The sequence below is a fragment of the Trichomonas vaginalis genome, chromosome III (assembly GCF_026262505.1).
Source record: "Trichomonas vaginalis G3 chromosome III, whole genome shotgun sequence".
NCBI lineage: Eukaryota > Parabasalia > Trichomonadida > Trichomonadidae > Trichomonas > Trichomonas vaginalis.
This window is the reverse complement of record NC_067205.1, coordinates 11,330,194-11,344,951: the sequence shown is the minus strand read 5'-3', so window position 1 is coordinate 11,344,951 and position 14,758 is coordinate 11,330,194. Positions and strand designations below refer to the sequence as shown.

Genomic DNA, 14,758 nt, shown 5'->3' with positions numbered 1-14,758 from the left:
TTGACGAGGGAGAGTACCATCTCGATATTGTTTATGACAGGAAAAATGCAACTGTTAAAATCAATAGAATAGAAGACCTTGGAGAAACGTTTATATTTCTACAAAATATAACAACTTGGCATGGTATAGATTTCTGAGGATGTTAAATCAGCCTGCAGAATATCCAGTACACCCGGACTTTTATGAAGTCGAAAACCCTAATGGAACATATGAAAATGTTTTCGACTCAGATGCTATTATCGTTCATGCTTCATTTTCTGGTGCACAAAAACTCTTTTTATGCTTGGCAAATGACTTTTACGAAAAACTACAAAGCTATATGAACCCAAGTGGAAGTATTTCAGACTTTCAAGTATGTGTTTACAACAGATGGAAGAAAGAGAATAATTCATTATACATGCGTTTTACTTAGAACTTAGTTTCATATACAACCTACTATCGAACGGTAAAAATATAATTTTTTTAATACGGTTGAGGTGTTGGATTGGTTGCCAACTAGACTGTGGTGCAGGTTCAGGCTGTTGTATAACAGGAGCTTGTTCTTCTGGTTCAGGGTCTTTAGGTATAAACCAACGAACCTACCTTTTACAATATTTTTGACTCCGTTCAAATTCCTCTTCTACGGTTTTTATTCCATTCCATATACCTCTTCCAACATTTCGAAAGAAGTTTCCTATTCTCCAAGAAACCCATTTTACTATATGTAAAATCTAATGTCCACCTAGTCTCTTACGTTTCCTGTTGAGTTCATAGCATTCTTAACTGGAGCTCATACATTCTGTTTTCCTCTGGTAGAAAAATATTCTGGGTAACTCCTGTGTTCGCGTCATCTGCATAAAGTTGTTTATATCCACTTCAGGGTTTGTATAAAACTCTTTCCATCTCATATTTGCATATACCATGGTGGCAAACCTAACGCAGCGTCATTTGACATGGCAGTTTGCATTTGTACATCTGTTGGCACTTGACCATAGTTTGCCATTGCAGTTTGTATTCTAACTTCATTTGGAATATTCTCTGGGTTTGGTTGTCCAGGTTGCTGTGCATTTGCTAAGTTCTGTGCGTCCATTTAATATTAGATAAAAATATCTTTACGAGTACATATGCTGAACATTTGCAGGCATTGGTTCATCTTCATATTCTCTATATCTTTCTGCCACGTCAAAGAAATAAATGACACAATGGAAAAAAAACCACAAGTAGTCCTATTTCAAACCACATTTACTTACTAGTAAAATTTCTTTGTTATGACACTTTCTCCGGTTTATAGGACCTCTCTATATTCTATCTTGTCATATCTAAACTCATAGTCATGTATGTCCTCTAACCATCTCATAACGGTTTCCAAACCACTTTTATCGGATGTAAAGTAAAAGCATGGACAGTTATGTAAACGTCTAAGTTTCTAAAGAGTCTCTCAAAGTCCAGTCTACTTGGTATTGAAAATCCCATGTGTTATAGAACGGCGGGTCCACTATAAAGAAATATATTTTCCTTGTCTTTATATTTTTCATACAACTCTGTCCAATGACATCTCACAAACTCTATACCCTCAATATTTTTTCTATGTCCTCTTTGAAAACATTTGTATAGTTAAGATATAAAACGTTTGACATAAGTGTTTCAATGTCATGAACTCTTATAGAACCACTATATAATAGTCTAGCAGATATACTATCCCAGTCTATATATTCTGCTTTTTTCAAAACCTCTCTCACAATATTTTTCTTATCTAATGGTATACGTTCCATCTTACCTATAGGTATCTTTTCTTTTAACGCTTTCAATATATTGTTTGTGTCTGGTATATGTTTGAGACGGTCCATATAGTTGTCGAAGTCATTGCATATAATCTTTGAGTCTGGGAATATTGTATGGCACAAATGAGATATATAGAAACTTCCACCGAACAAATCTACAAATGTTAGACCATTCGGTAGTTTCTTAAGTTCTCTCAATAGAATATCTTTACATCTACTCTTATTTCCAAAGAAGGGTAACGGTGGTTTTGTAAAATTCATTTATATATAATAATAAAAATGTTTTTTCCTGAAAAGTGACAGAAAAGGCTTCTCAAAGTATACTTCCTTGGAACGCCTGTAACTTTTCCTGTAGCGACGATAGACCCTTACTTGTCCGGACAAAGTTATACTAAACATCTTCAGGGCTAGAGGGCGCAACGCGCCTGGAAGCCCCACTACCTTTTTTTTTTTTTTTTTAAAAATTTATTTAAATCAACTTTTAAAAAAATTCGAATCCTGCGCGTCTCACTTTTTAAATTTTCCAAATGGAAAATTATATTCTCCTAAAGTGAAAACAATTTTCCAAATTGACTTCCTTACTATCCAACTTCTTCTGGATAGAAGAGAAATTTGCAGAAGTTTCACTCAATTTCTTGGAGTAGGGGTAATTTTAGCTAAAAGTGACACGCCTGTAAAAAGTGACACACCCATGAAGGGTGTGATTACCGATCGGTAATTTCGACAGTTTAGAATTTAAAATTTTTTATGGAACTGTTGCGAGTTTCATAAAGAATTTAAGGAATATAAGCAAAGATTTGAATCAAAATCTTAGACCTAAGCCGCTCGATTCGCTCGCGGCTTCCGCGAATTACAGATCAGCAAAGATTTGAATCAAAATCTTCGAACTAAGCCGATCGCTTCGCTCGCGGCTTTCTTTATTATTTTAAATTTGCATATTTCCATCAAAAGTTCATAAGGTAAAAAATTTCGTTTATTTTTACTAAGAAAAAAAAGGTTTTTGATAATAAATTTATTTTATTTCGAAAAAGTAGCAATAATCGTAAAAGGGTATTGATAGGCTTGCTAAAGTAACTAATTTTAGCTGTCAAATACTTTTGTATTTTGAAGTAAATTAGTATAAATTTGTTTTTACTTTTATTTCGAAAAAGTAGCAATAATCGTAAAAGGGTATTGATAGGCTTGCTAAAGTAACTAATTTTAGCTGTCAAATACTTTTGTATTTTGAAGTAAATTAGTATAAATTTGTTTTTACTTTTATTTCGAAAAAGTAACAATAATCGTAAAATGGTATTGATAGGCTTGCTAAAGTAACTAATTTTAGCTGTCAAATACTTTTGTATTTTGAAGTAAATTAGTATAAATTTGATATTATTTTAACTCCCTTTGAAAACCTCAATTTTCCATACAGAGGGAACGGGAATAGCATCCAATATTCCCTGAGAATGGTTGCGCATTCTCAGTTCCCTCTATATTTCGAACGAAGCTCTCATCGGTCTTTTTTTTAATACTAAACGTTTTTTCCCCTGTCACTTTTAGCTAAAATTTGGGTTTGCCAATTTCTTGCAAGTAATAAAAAATGAGGGATCGACATTTTATATTTTGCTTGATGCCTTTTTATTATTTTATATAAAAAAAGTTATTCGAAAAGTCCTACGAAACTCCGTTCTCAAATTTTTAACACTGATAACAAAATTATGTATTTCGGTTGCCACTATCCATTATAATAATATTTAATAAATAGTTCTCAAAGAAATTTTGTTAGAGAGATTGAAAAGTTAAAGAAAATTGTTTGATATAAAATCTTACCAATCTTATTAGAAAGTGAATCAACATTAACTCGAAATAATTCATTTTCTAAACTCTTTATTCAAATATTTCTGATGACTCAAAATTTAACATAGTTCCTTTCACATCAGTATTGATTGCACAGCACTATTTTTAATTTTTATTTTGAATTAACACCCCTGCCTTTCAAAACACATCGCTTAGTAAATATCTCCTCATACATTATTTATTATAATTCGTTCAACTCTGGCCTTAAACATAAATTGAATTGAGATAGTATTTATTCTAAAATGAGCGAGTCAGAAGAACCTTGTCCTTCTACAGTTTATACCCGAATTCCATCTCATGTCTCTAAGTACAAAGTAATCAAAATTATAGGTCGTGGTGGTTTTGCTGTTGTAGTTCTGGCCCAACATACAATAACAAAGGAAACGGTAGCAATTAAAATCATCAACCGCGATATCATCGTAAAGAACAATCTTTTGATGTACCTTGAGAACGAACTCCGCTTATCTACCCGCTTTAATCATCCAAATATTGCAAAAGTATATGATGTCATTTACGAGGAAGATATAATTATGATTATCATGGAATACTTACAAAATGGAGACTTACAGTCGTTACTGTCACGTGGTGTCTACTTCACAATCAAAGAACAGTTAAATATCGCTACCCAAGTACTTAGCGGCCTTGCATATTTACATTCCCGTGGTATATCGCATCGCGATGTCAAACCCGAGAATATTATGTTTGATGCACATTATAATCCAAAATTAATCGACTTCGGATTATCCAAAGAGAACGGCTCCGTTCTAAAGACATACTGCGGAACTCCACATTTCATGGCGCCAGAAATCATTCTTTCTCAGAATTACAACGGAATGAAAGCTGATCTCTGGGCCTACGGCGTTACAGTACACATTATGGCTACTGGAGGCAGGTTCCCATATACATCGCAAAATGATATGCAAATTCTTGAGCAAATCAGAGAAAATAAGTTGGAACTCCAAATTGAACCAAAAGGATTGATCGGGGCCATCATCGAGAAAGCTCTTACGATTCCTATGGAAGAAAGACCAACAAGCGCTGACCTTCTTGCTTTTATTGAAGAAAAACGATGCACAAACAAAGCAATTAGTACATACACCTTCAACCAGAAGGATATTGTTGACACACCACTTCCAAAACTTGCTCCTAGAAACACAACACCGCTCTTCATCAGGGCACAAAATGTTAATGAAAAATCATCTGTTTTATCCAGCTTAATAACGAGAGTTAGGGCACCGCATCGCTTGAGTTATTAACATTATTTTGTTTAATAAATAGTTACCATGCTTTTTTGTTGATACTTCTAACTTTTTTGATAAAATTATAATTCGGTAAAAATTTTTATCGAAACTTTGTTGGTTTTCTAAGCTGAATCGTCAATATATGTCATAGACAGTTCATTGCCATTGATATAACTTGTGTTTGCAATATATTATTTTTTCCGAGCCCTTAATCTTTTAAGAGATTTGAAATTTGATGAAACTAGGAAAATCCTATGCAATAAAATTATCATAAACAACAAAATTTTTATAAAACAACAAAAAACAAAAATCAATAAAGTTTCACCTTATATTTTTCTCTTAACATTGAATTGCATGCGTGTTAAGAACCTATCAGAAGTCAAAATCTTGGCCATCGAACCACTAGATGTATGATGTTTTGTAATAATATGAGGCAATACAGGTGCAGAATTCTTTTTAGAATTTAGCGTCATGTTAGATATACTTATATGGGTTCTCTTCGATTCATTTATAAGTGACAAAAGCTGATCACTCGAAAGGCGTTCTTGCGGATCAACAATAAGTGCATTTCGTATCATTGAGCCCATAATACCCATTGGTTCAATGTTTATTTCTAACTTGCCTTCTTGCATATCTTTAATTAGCTGCATGCCATTATCAGTCACCCATGGTAATTTTCCACACGCTAAAATGTGAGCAGTAACACCAAATGCCCATACATCTGCTTTAGTTCCATCGTATTGATTCTGTGTAACAATCTCTGGTGCAATGAAAAATGGAGTTCCACAAAAAGTATGCATCATTGCAGAATTTTCTTTTGAAAAACCAAAGTCAATGATTTTTGGATTCATTTCATCGTCAAACAATATGTTTTCTGGCTTTATATCACGATGGCATACGCCTCTTTTATGAAGATATTTTAATCCTTCAAGTATTTGTTGGGAAATTCTGAGCTGGTCTTCCACAGAAAAGTGGACTCCACGCGATATAACTGTTTGCAAATCACCTTGAGGATAATATTCCATAATAATCATGATAATGTCAGGTTCATAAATTACATCCAAAACTTTGACAATACTAGGATGATTAAATCTACAAGTAAGACGAAGTTCGTTTTCTAGGTATAGTAAAATATTTCTTTGAACTATTGCTTCTCGGTTAACTATCTTGATTGCAACTTTTTCATTTGTTTTTGGGTCAATTGCAAGAACAACTTGAGCAAAATCACCCTTTCCTATATTCTCAACAACGTTGTATTTTCCTATTACAGGTGGAACTCGAATTTGGATATTCTTCTGGTTAGACTTCATTATATTATTCAATAACGGTTTATTGATTCAAAATTGATATATTTGATTAACAAATTGAAATAGTTAATAAATATCATTAATTTGTAAGATATGTAATTAAATGATATTTTCATTTTTTTTATAAATGGCTTTAGAAGTTATTTCAAATTTATGATAGTAAAAATTTTGTAATTAAATTGCATGATATATATGCAATATATTTTTAAAAGTATAAACTTATCATTTTGAAAAGTTAATTTGAAGAAATTGAATGAAGCTCAAAAATTTGAAGGAACAAAAAGTATAATATAACATTAAATTCCAATGCAATTACATATAAGAATCACTGGCTGAAATTTGTTTTTATTGCTAAAGCTATTTTCGAATTGAATGGAAATAAATAATGAATCATCGATTATTTCCAAATTCTTATGCAATGCATTGTATATCAATTATTAAGATATTTGGTCATTCATGTAAAATTGATATAACAAATGAGAATCGAAGTGATAATATCAATTCTGGAAACATATGAATTGGATTAAATTTTTTAGCATGATTTACAACGTGCTATTTTAATCAAATTTTACAGCTATATTCAAAATAAATCAATCCAAATCGATAATCGTTATATTAATTAGTGAATATATGTTATTTTTTTATTAAAATTATTGATTTTTACATCTTAATATTCAAAGTTCTGAAAAATCATTAACAAATTATTTTTTTATTTTCAATGCTAATTCATTATTGTCATATATATAAAATAATGCTTATTCCTTTTTACTGGTATATAAATTTTGTATTCAATTTGAATGATTCTTTTATAATAACAGTATTTATTTAATTATCATATCTACATTATAATCTAAAATGGGAATTTCTCGCATATGTTCGTACATGAGCAAATACTATACCTTTTGCGAATAAAGAATTTTTTCATAAAAAAATTTTTTTAGGAATTAGCATATCGGCGTTTTGCGACATTGCCAAACGCCAGATTTTAACCCGACATATGAGCATAAGCTCGTATATTGGAATAAATTCGACTTATTCCATATTAAAGTTATTATAATAATAAGGCACTTAATGTGCAAATCTAATTGAATTAGAAAATGCACATTAAGTGCCTTTTATTGGAATATGTAATACCACATATGGAATACCGAAATCCGAGCATCAATTAGGAATGAACTAGTGCAAATTTTAGAAATACAGTATTATGTTAAATTCAGGATAAAAATTGTTAGAAATTTATATTTACAAATGAGTAAATAAGTATTTTGTAAAGTTTTCGTTTGATTTTCAAGCTTGTTGGAGAAAAATAATGAAAATAATTATTTATTTAAGCAATTTACACTAAAACTTTTTATGGAAATTGCAGTTCTAGCAATGTCTTAGAATTTAATTGTCATTTAAAGTGTGAAATGCATTGATTTGCTAGTGAATGTAAATCGGGAATACAAAATTAATATAAATGAACGAAAAATCTTCTAAGAACATCCTAAAATCAATCACCCTTTGAGTGGCTTTCATAATATATCTAGATGATAAACCAGAAATTGAACCCGCATATGGGTCCCATTAGGATAAATTGTAAACTATTCAAAAATAGTTTACAAAATTAATTTAGGTAATAATAAAATTTATAATTGAGATAAATTAAAAAAAATCTTAGGAGAATGTTATGGATTTTCTTCATTGAACCATTCGATAAATGAGCATCTTTGCGAGACATTTGTGTTCGAGAGTCTTGTACCATAAAGGTGGCATCTCAGCAGTTGAGCATCCCTTCAATGCATTGATATCTGTTGATGGAATAGAGTATGCGACTTCATCATTGATCATGATCCAATATGCACTTTTTTGCAAAAAGACCACGTAATGAAAATTACAATAGGCAACAATTGCAATCAATTGATATCTTTGCCTTTCGACTGTTGGGAGTGTCAACTTTTTCGGGAAGTCAAAGATGACTTGATGAATCGAATCATTCTGCCACTCTCTCTGAATGTCGAAAGTCAAGAATTGTGGCCATGATGTGTTCCTTGTAGTTGACAAATAATATTGAATGGCATGATCGAGATCTGGTTCTCCAATTCTGGTGTGAATCGAGTAGCAATTTGTTTGTTCGTTGGCACTATCACGGTAAGTGATTCGGAAGAGTTGACCGATTCCTGGTATTTGCTCTGCGAGATCTGTGATCAATCTTGTCATCGTGTCATCAAAATCTTGTGCCTCATATGTTGAGTTACCAAGTAATGTGGCAAGTTCATTGGGAACGAAGACTAATCCTTTGGACTTCAATGAATTCAAATTTGTAAAGATACTTGACATCTCTGTTACGATGGGAGAGGACTGATTAGCAACCTTCAAAACTTCTGTTCTCACTTCGGATATGTAGAACAGAACCTGTAAACATGTTGTAAACGAAAACGATAAAACGGTTTGACAGAAAAAGTGACACTTTACATGGCAAAAAATAGAGCCTTACTTTTGAGATACTTGAGATTGAAACTGAATCTTATGAGGCAGTGATCTTGAATCACTACCTCATAAGGTTCAGTTTCATATAAAATTTGTTGCAATTTGTTATTCTTTTGCAATTATTTCTTATAAGATTTTACATCTTTTAGCGGGGAATGTTTGTTATCATGTATATATTATAAATATCTACACGAGAACGAACATTCCTCGCTAAATTGCTGAGAAACTTTGAGGAAATGTCGAACAATTTCCTCAAAGTTTCTCAGATTTATATAGATCACTAGAGTCCCCTAGGCACTGATTCTGGTTCAATACCTAGGAGGCTCAAGTTCTCTAACGAACTGATAAAATGTTTTTAAATTTTTGGATATTGCTACCTGTGAAGCACTGACTTCAAGTCAGTACCTCACAGGTAGCAATTACATTGAAAGATGGGAGAAACTTTGTCCGAATGTTAAACTATTCGGACAAAGTTTCTCCCATTTGTAGTGGAGATGGAAGGCTTTGAGGTATATTATATTAATGTATACCCCAAAGCCTTCCATCTCCACTTGAAAGTTCCAAAACTTTGGGTTAATAGTTTGCAATTAACCCAAAGTTTTGGAACTTTCTAGAAGGAATTGCAGGGTAAGAGGTACATATTCATACTATGTACCTCTTACCCTCCAATTCCTTCCTTAACATAAACAAATTTGGAGTTAATTGTTTGCAATTAACTCCGGGTTTGTTGACCTCCAAATGAAAATGAAAGGGTAAGAGGTATATAGTGACCCTATATGCCTCTTACCCTTTCATTCTCATTAATTATGGGAGAAACTTTGGCCGAATGTTAAATTATTCGACCAAAGTTTCTCCCATTTTTTGAAGGGATTGGAGGCTATGAGATACTGATGCAATGTCAGTACCTCATGGCCTCCAATTCCATCCTGAAACTGATCAAAGTGGACCTTACATGCATTTGAAATTTGCCATGTAAAGTCCACTTTTTGAGAGAGAGGATTTGACGCAGTCAAATCCTCTTTTTCGTTTACGAGAAACATACGTTCAAATGACACGTATTTCCCATATTATGAAGACCAACAATACCACCTTTAATTGGGTAAAGGTAGTTCGCCTCTTGTGATGACTGTATGATATCGACAGCTTGATGAGCGACAGCAATGATGTTCCGCTTTGATGGTTTCATGGAGGGTGCAACAACAGCAGCGACGGTATCGCTTGAAGGAAGAACCTTTGTTGGTGTAAAATCTTCGAAAAAGAGTAACTCTTCATTATCATTCAGGGGTGATCCATCAATGTTATAATTTGTCAAACCGACTAAACCTGATATGATCAGAGGAAGTGATGTGCGCTCACCTCGAAAACCATTTTTCATGCAGGACCAGCATGACTTGAAAGTTAGTATACAAGTCATGGGTACGGTGGCACTGCGTTCCACCTTACACAATACTTGTGAATTTGACACTTTACAAAGCCGCCAACCACTTCACTAACGAACTCACTAATGTAAAAAATAAACGTTCTCACTATCGTTCTCACTAACGACTTCACTAATGTTCTCATAAATTTTCCTCAATATCTTCATCATCAGTGTTAACCCTATTGTAGTCATACTTGAAGACATAAACTTTCTCTAACTTCTTAACGTACAATTTACATAACTTACCTTCGTCATCGTATGGTTTAATGATATAACTATTTCTATCTTTATACACAGTCAATGAAAAGTCAACTGGTCTCGGATGTATTTGAAAGAACATGTTATGCTCAGGAAGGAAGAATAAATGTTTAAATGTATGTTTGTTATACTGTGGAATTCGAATGAGTTGCTTTTGTTCTGTCATTTACATCCAAATAAAAATTTTCAGTAAAATAAAAAATAAACTTAAAAATTAATGATATCACCACCCTCACACGTATGAAAACATAGCCCAAAAATAAATTTAGGGTAGATGGTTAGATCTAACCCGATTTCTAACCTCTTTTCTACCCTGTTGAATTCATTGCTTTATAACTCTCTTCCTTTCTCCAACTCTTCTAACTTCTTCTTAAGTTCAGCAATGTTGTCCTCATGAAGTTTAATCTTCCTTAATATACCTTCTCTATCTAATGGTTGCTTTATCTTTCTAAACTGAACTCTACCATCCTTCATAGTATGAATGTAAAAACCTTCTGGAATAGTTCCTGATTTAATGTATTCTACCAAAAACTTTTGTTTCATTGCTTCAGTGACTTTATTTGTCATTTCAATCAAATAAAAATTTTAATATTAAATAAAAATAACGTTATTTTTTCAGTAAGGAAACGCAGGAGTTTTACGATTTATTTGAGGAGTAGGTTCTGGTTTAAATGTTGGAGTCGGTTTAGGAGTTGACTTTTGAACAGGAGTTTGTACTTCCATAGGTTCAGGAGTCATTGAAGGTTTTGCTTGTGAAGGCGTTGGTTTTGGCGAAGGTGTTGGAGTTTGTTTAACTTCAGCTACTTCAGTATTATTTACAACATTTGCTTTATTTCTTTTCAACATCATAACTGCTCCTGCTGTAGCTAGCAAACCTAGTGGGAGACCATATCTTATATAAGGACTTGACCAAATGCTATTTTTGACAGGAGCTGGTGGAACACCTAACCTTGGTGAGACTGCTCTTTGCCATTGTGCAGCTCGTAAGAAATATTCAATAGGTGCTCCATAATCGTTTGGTAAAGTTTGTTTCATAGATGGTGAAGGTTCACGAGAGCTTGATGAAGAACTCATTTATAAGCTTTAAAAATAAACGTTCATCCTTTATTCCTCACTGTCGTCCGCGGCTAAGTTATAGTCATCTAATCTTATTATGGGGATTCCATTAGCACGCACCTGAATGGCAAAGCAACAATCCCTCATAAATCCAATAAGTGGCTTTGGTACATTTTCAGTTGCTAGTTCAATAGGTCCTTTAACAGACAATTTGTATGTTATTGGAGCAGTAGATGTTTGACCTTGCTGGAAGCAAAAGTCCACTTCTGTTGGAAAACCACATAAGAAATGTGTGTTGTCATAGCTATCCCATTTATGTTCCACACTACCATCATCCACCAATGACCTCATAACATCTTCATTAAATCCTATCATATCATTGTTTGTATTGCAGGCGTTCGCAACCATTTCATAAAATACAGGTCCATATGATTTTTCGGGTTCTGCAGGCATATTTCCATAAGCTCCCATGGAAAGCTGAAGATATTTAAACTTAGGGTTCTCAAAATTAACATAATAGTTGTCTTTCTTTCTAAATAGTGCCCAAATACTTTTAACATTAATAGGCGTATAAGCTGCTGTAAATGTTGCACTTGAACTATCTGTATTCTTTGAGAATGAACCGTCCATAGGAATCCAATCCATAACTTTAACAGGAAAACATAAAGCCTCGTTTGTATAATGTTCTACAAGTTCTGTATAAATGTTAGGGTCTAAAGAGAATGACTTTGGATGAATGAAACATTCATTAAAATCCATCTTTGTTCGAAATAGTTGCTGGTTTACAGTTGTAATAGTAACTGTTCCACTAGCTTCTACTGCCTTCGTTATCATAGTGAATGGTTCATTCCATGGAACAAATTTATTTGTCGGTGGATTTGAATCTGAAGCAAATACAACTTTAAGAGTTGGATTGAAAGCAATGATATCATTTACAGATATAGATGTGCATTGTAAGGCGTCGCTACTGAACTTTACTTTAAGATGAATGTTTCCTGCAAAAGCTGGAATAAATCGAATAGCTTCTAATGGAAGGAATCTTCTAACAGGAATTCTTAAACGAAGCTTAAAATCAAATGATTTTCCTGCTGTAATTGGACCACTAACAATTTGTCCTGTTCTGCATGTTCCCGAATGACTCCATACATCTTCATGTCGAGTCTTTGAAAAAACATCTACTTTCTTTATTTGTTCGGTAGTTTGTGAGTTTGAAGTTATATATGCTTCTTCTCTTGCGTTGTCTTGAGAATATACGATACGACCATTTGCAAGGATTTGATATCCAGCAACTGCATAGAAAGCGTCATCGAAACCAATCCAAAATCCTGGTGGGTTTGTTTTATTGGAACCTGAACCAATTTCTTTATCTACAATAAATTGACCTTCCATTTTATACGTAATGAATGTATTGTAAAGGTCCAACATATTTTCACCAGGAGGTGAGAGATTGGATGTTACCCATGTGTTATCTTTAGCAGTTCCAGGTTGTGATGGAATCTTTGCGTCAGAATATTTTCTATTAGTGTCACCAATTTGAACTGCATTGTCTATGATATCGAAATATGAGCGAATCTGATGAATATGCTCTGCTGGAGTAAATTCGTTTAGCTGTTCGTTCTGCATGTATTTACTTCAGATAAAAATATCTATTTACTTCATTATTCTCACTCTTCTTCTTGGCATTCGTGGTGGAAGTTGTTTCTTGACATTTTCAATGAACTGTACATTCTCTTTTGTCTCAACTTCTTTCACTGGTGGGTCAGGGTTCTTTGACTCGGTTTGTTTTTCAATGAAATTCACGAACTTTGCAATAAGCTCTTGGTTCGTTATTGAAAGTACATCTGGCTTTTTTCTTCTGGTTCTATTGACTTTTCAGTTTGAATAGAAGGCTTAACATGGGCTTCGTGGACTTCACCCTTGCCATACACCTTAATGTTGTCGCTTTCTGCATTCGCTAATGGAACCTTTCTTTTTCTTACGTATATTTTACCATCTTTACTCTGACTTACGTAATAGAAAGGATGTTGTATTCCTCTTGCGTCATTTAATATAATAGACTCTCGCTCTGATTTTGACAAGCTCATTTTACATCGGTTAAAGTTTTAATTTTGTTTTTTATCTGCAGTCAAATGACTCAGACAAGCCCTACGGACAAGACCCAAGGGGTCATAGATGTTGAAGCATTGAAGAAAGAAATTCGTGAGCAAATTTTATCCGAACTGAAGGAACAAAAACAAGAACAAAAGCCAGAGAGACCAAAGAGAAAACTTAGTGAAAAACAACTTGCTGCATTAGCTGCTGGAAGACAAAAGAACCCACGTTTGCTGGCGAAGAAAGCTAGAGAAGAAGCAAAAGCAAAGAAAGAGTAAACGGTTTATTTTTATCCGAATTAAATGTATAGACAAATACCTTTATCTGTTGCGTTCAGTAGTGAAAACCCTGACGTCAAAATAAAGGGGAACAGAGTAACGTTTAAGTTTCCAACAGACTGGATTGTGAACATAAATGAAGAGAAGTACATTGGCATAACAAATATGTATATAACACGTGCTTTCAGAAAGGTTGACTTTATACTTCAAGTCGAGATAGAAAATGACGAACAGTCTTTAAGCGCCCAAAACATTCACATATACAAATACTTTAAAGACGATACAACATTGCAACAATGTATGATTTCATTTAATGAGATGTTCGAGAAAAAGTTTAACATTGAAGTACAAACTTTACAGCCTTTACGTGAGTTTCTTGCACAACTGAAAGAAGAAGGTAGTCAGCCACAACTTATAGACTTTCATTATGAATTTAATGAAAATGAAGATGGAACTCATGACTGTCAGTTTGTTGTATTCTCACCATTCAATGAAGTCGCTAAAGAGAAAGAAAATCCATTACGTATAAGATTTCAAATCTCTGAACCAAGTGATGATTTCAAAAATGTTTTCAATTATGATGCAATGCTTCCGAGGAAAAATGAATTTTCAAAGATTGTAACACCTGGCATTTGGGATAGAAAGCAAGCTATATTATATTCAAACTTAAGTAAGGGAGTTGAAAATGAGTTCATTGGTCATACAAGAACTACACCACTGCCAAATCCTAAATACTATAAATTAACTGGCTTCAATCGTGCGTTTTGGATAGACATGTTCTCCACTCATGACCATAACTGCCCAGTGTTCTTACCTCCAGACCATAAGGACTGTCTCTACATTGAAGCACAACTCTTAAACTCTACCATCGCAGTATTGTAAATGACCACATGGGCTTCGCCCTTGCCGCTAGCGGCTTATTTTTATCACGAATGACCTCATTGCTGACAAAAATAAATGACCTCATTATTTTTCTCATTCATGACCTCAGAACTTAAGCTTTCTTATGAATGAAGTCTTAGTCTGAATAGAAAAGTTAAAC

The 14,758-nt window shown here is 33.4% G+C and overlaps 7 protein-coding genes and 1 pseudogene across 8 annotated transcripts, besides 3 other annotated features; 3 read left to right on the top strand and 5 right to left on the bottom strand.

The window, feature by feature from the left end:
- The first annotated feature begins 2,398 nt into the window (after positions 1 to 2,398).
- Positions 2,399 to 3,317: a mobile genetic element.
- Positions 3,318 to 3,826: 509 nt separating this feature from the next.
- On the top strand, positions 3,827 to 4,874 carry TVAGG3_0682080 (protein serine/threonine kinase protein; the record flags this gene model as incomplete). The annotated part of the gene is made up of 1 exon (XM_001301880.1): positions 3,839 to 4,852. The coding sequence occupies one exon, from the start codon at positions 3,839 to 3,841 to the stop codon at positions 4,850 to 4,852; it is 1,014 nt and encodes a 337-aa protein (XP_001301881.1).
- A 282-nt stretch (positions 4,875 to 5,156) lies between these two features.
- TVAGG3_0682070 (protein serine/threonine kinase protein) lies at positions 5,157 to 6,165 on the bottom strand (the record flags this gene model as incomplete). Its single annotated transcript, XM_001301881.1, has 1 exon — positions 5,164 to 6,147. One exon carries the CDS (start codon positions 6,145 to 6,147, stop codon positions 5,164 to 5,166), a length of 984 nt encoding a protein of 327 aa, XP_001301882.1.
- Positions 6,166 to 7,824: 1,659 nt separating this feature from the next.
- TVAGG3_0682060 (cysteine proteinases family) lies at positions 7,825 to 8,502 on the bottom strand (the record flags this gene model as incomplete). Its single annotated transcript, XM_001301882.2, has 1 exon — positions 7,825 to 8,502. One exon carries the CDS (start codon positions 8,500 to 8,502, stop codon positions 7,825 to 7,827), a length of 678 nt encoding a protein of 225 aa, XP_001301883.2.
- A 43-nt stretch (positions 8,503 to 8,545) lies between these two features.
- Positions 8,546 to 9,648: a mobile genetic element.
- Positions 9,649 to 10,009: 361 nt separating this feature from the next.
- Positions 10,010 to 14,758: part of a mobile genetic element that runs on past the window's edge.
- Positions 10,622 to 10,858, bottom strand: TVAGG3_0682040 (uncharacterized protein; the record flags this gene model as incomplete). Its single annotated transcript, XM_001301884.1, has 1 exon — positions 10,622 to 10,858. The coding sequence occupies one exon, from the start codon at positions 10,856 to 10,858 to the stop codon at positions 10,622 to 10,624; it is 237 nt and encodes a 78-aa protein (XP_001301885.1).
- TVAGG3_0682030 (repellent protein 1 family) lies at positions 10,907 to 11,365 on the bottom strand (the record flags this gene model as incomplete). The annotated part of the gene is made up of 1 exon (XM_051242741.1): positions 10,907 to 11,365. One exon carries the CDS (start codon positions 11,363 to 11,365, stop codon positions 10,907 to 10,909), a length of 459 nt encoding a protein of 152 aa, XP_051089328.1.
- On the bottom strand, positions 13,001 to 13,431 carry TVAGG3_0682020 (annotated as a pseudogene). The gene has a single exon. A coding segment is annotated over exon 1 (431 nt).
- Positions 13,477 to 13,716, top strand: TVAGG3_0682010 (uncharacterized protein; the record flags this gene model as incomplete). The annotated part of the gene is made up of 1 exon (XM_051242740.1): positions 13,477 to 13,716. One exon carries the CDS (start codon positions 13,477 to 13,479, stop codon positions 13,714 to 13,716), a length of 240 nt encoding a protein of 79 aa, XP_051089327.1.
- Positions 13,741 to 14,598, top strand: TVAGG3_0682000 (uncharacterized protein; the record flags this gene model as incomplete). The annotated part of the gene is made up of 1 exon (XM_001282564.2): positions 13,741 to 14,598. One exon carries the CDS (start codon positions 13,741 to 13,743, stop codon positions 14,596 to 14,598), a length of 858 nt encoding a protein of 285 aa, XP_001282565.2.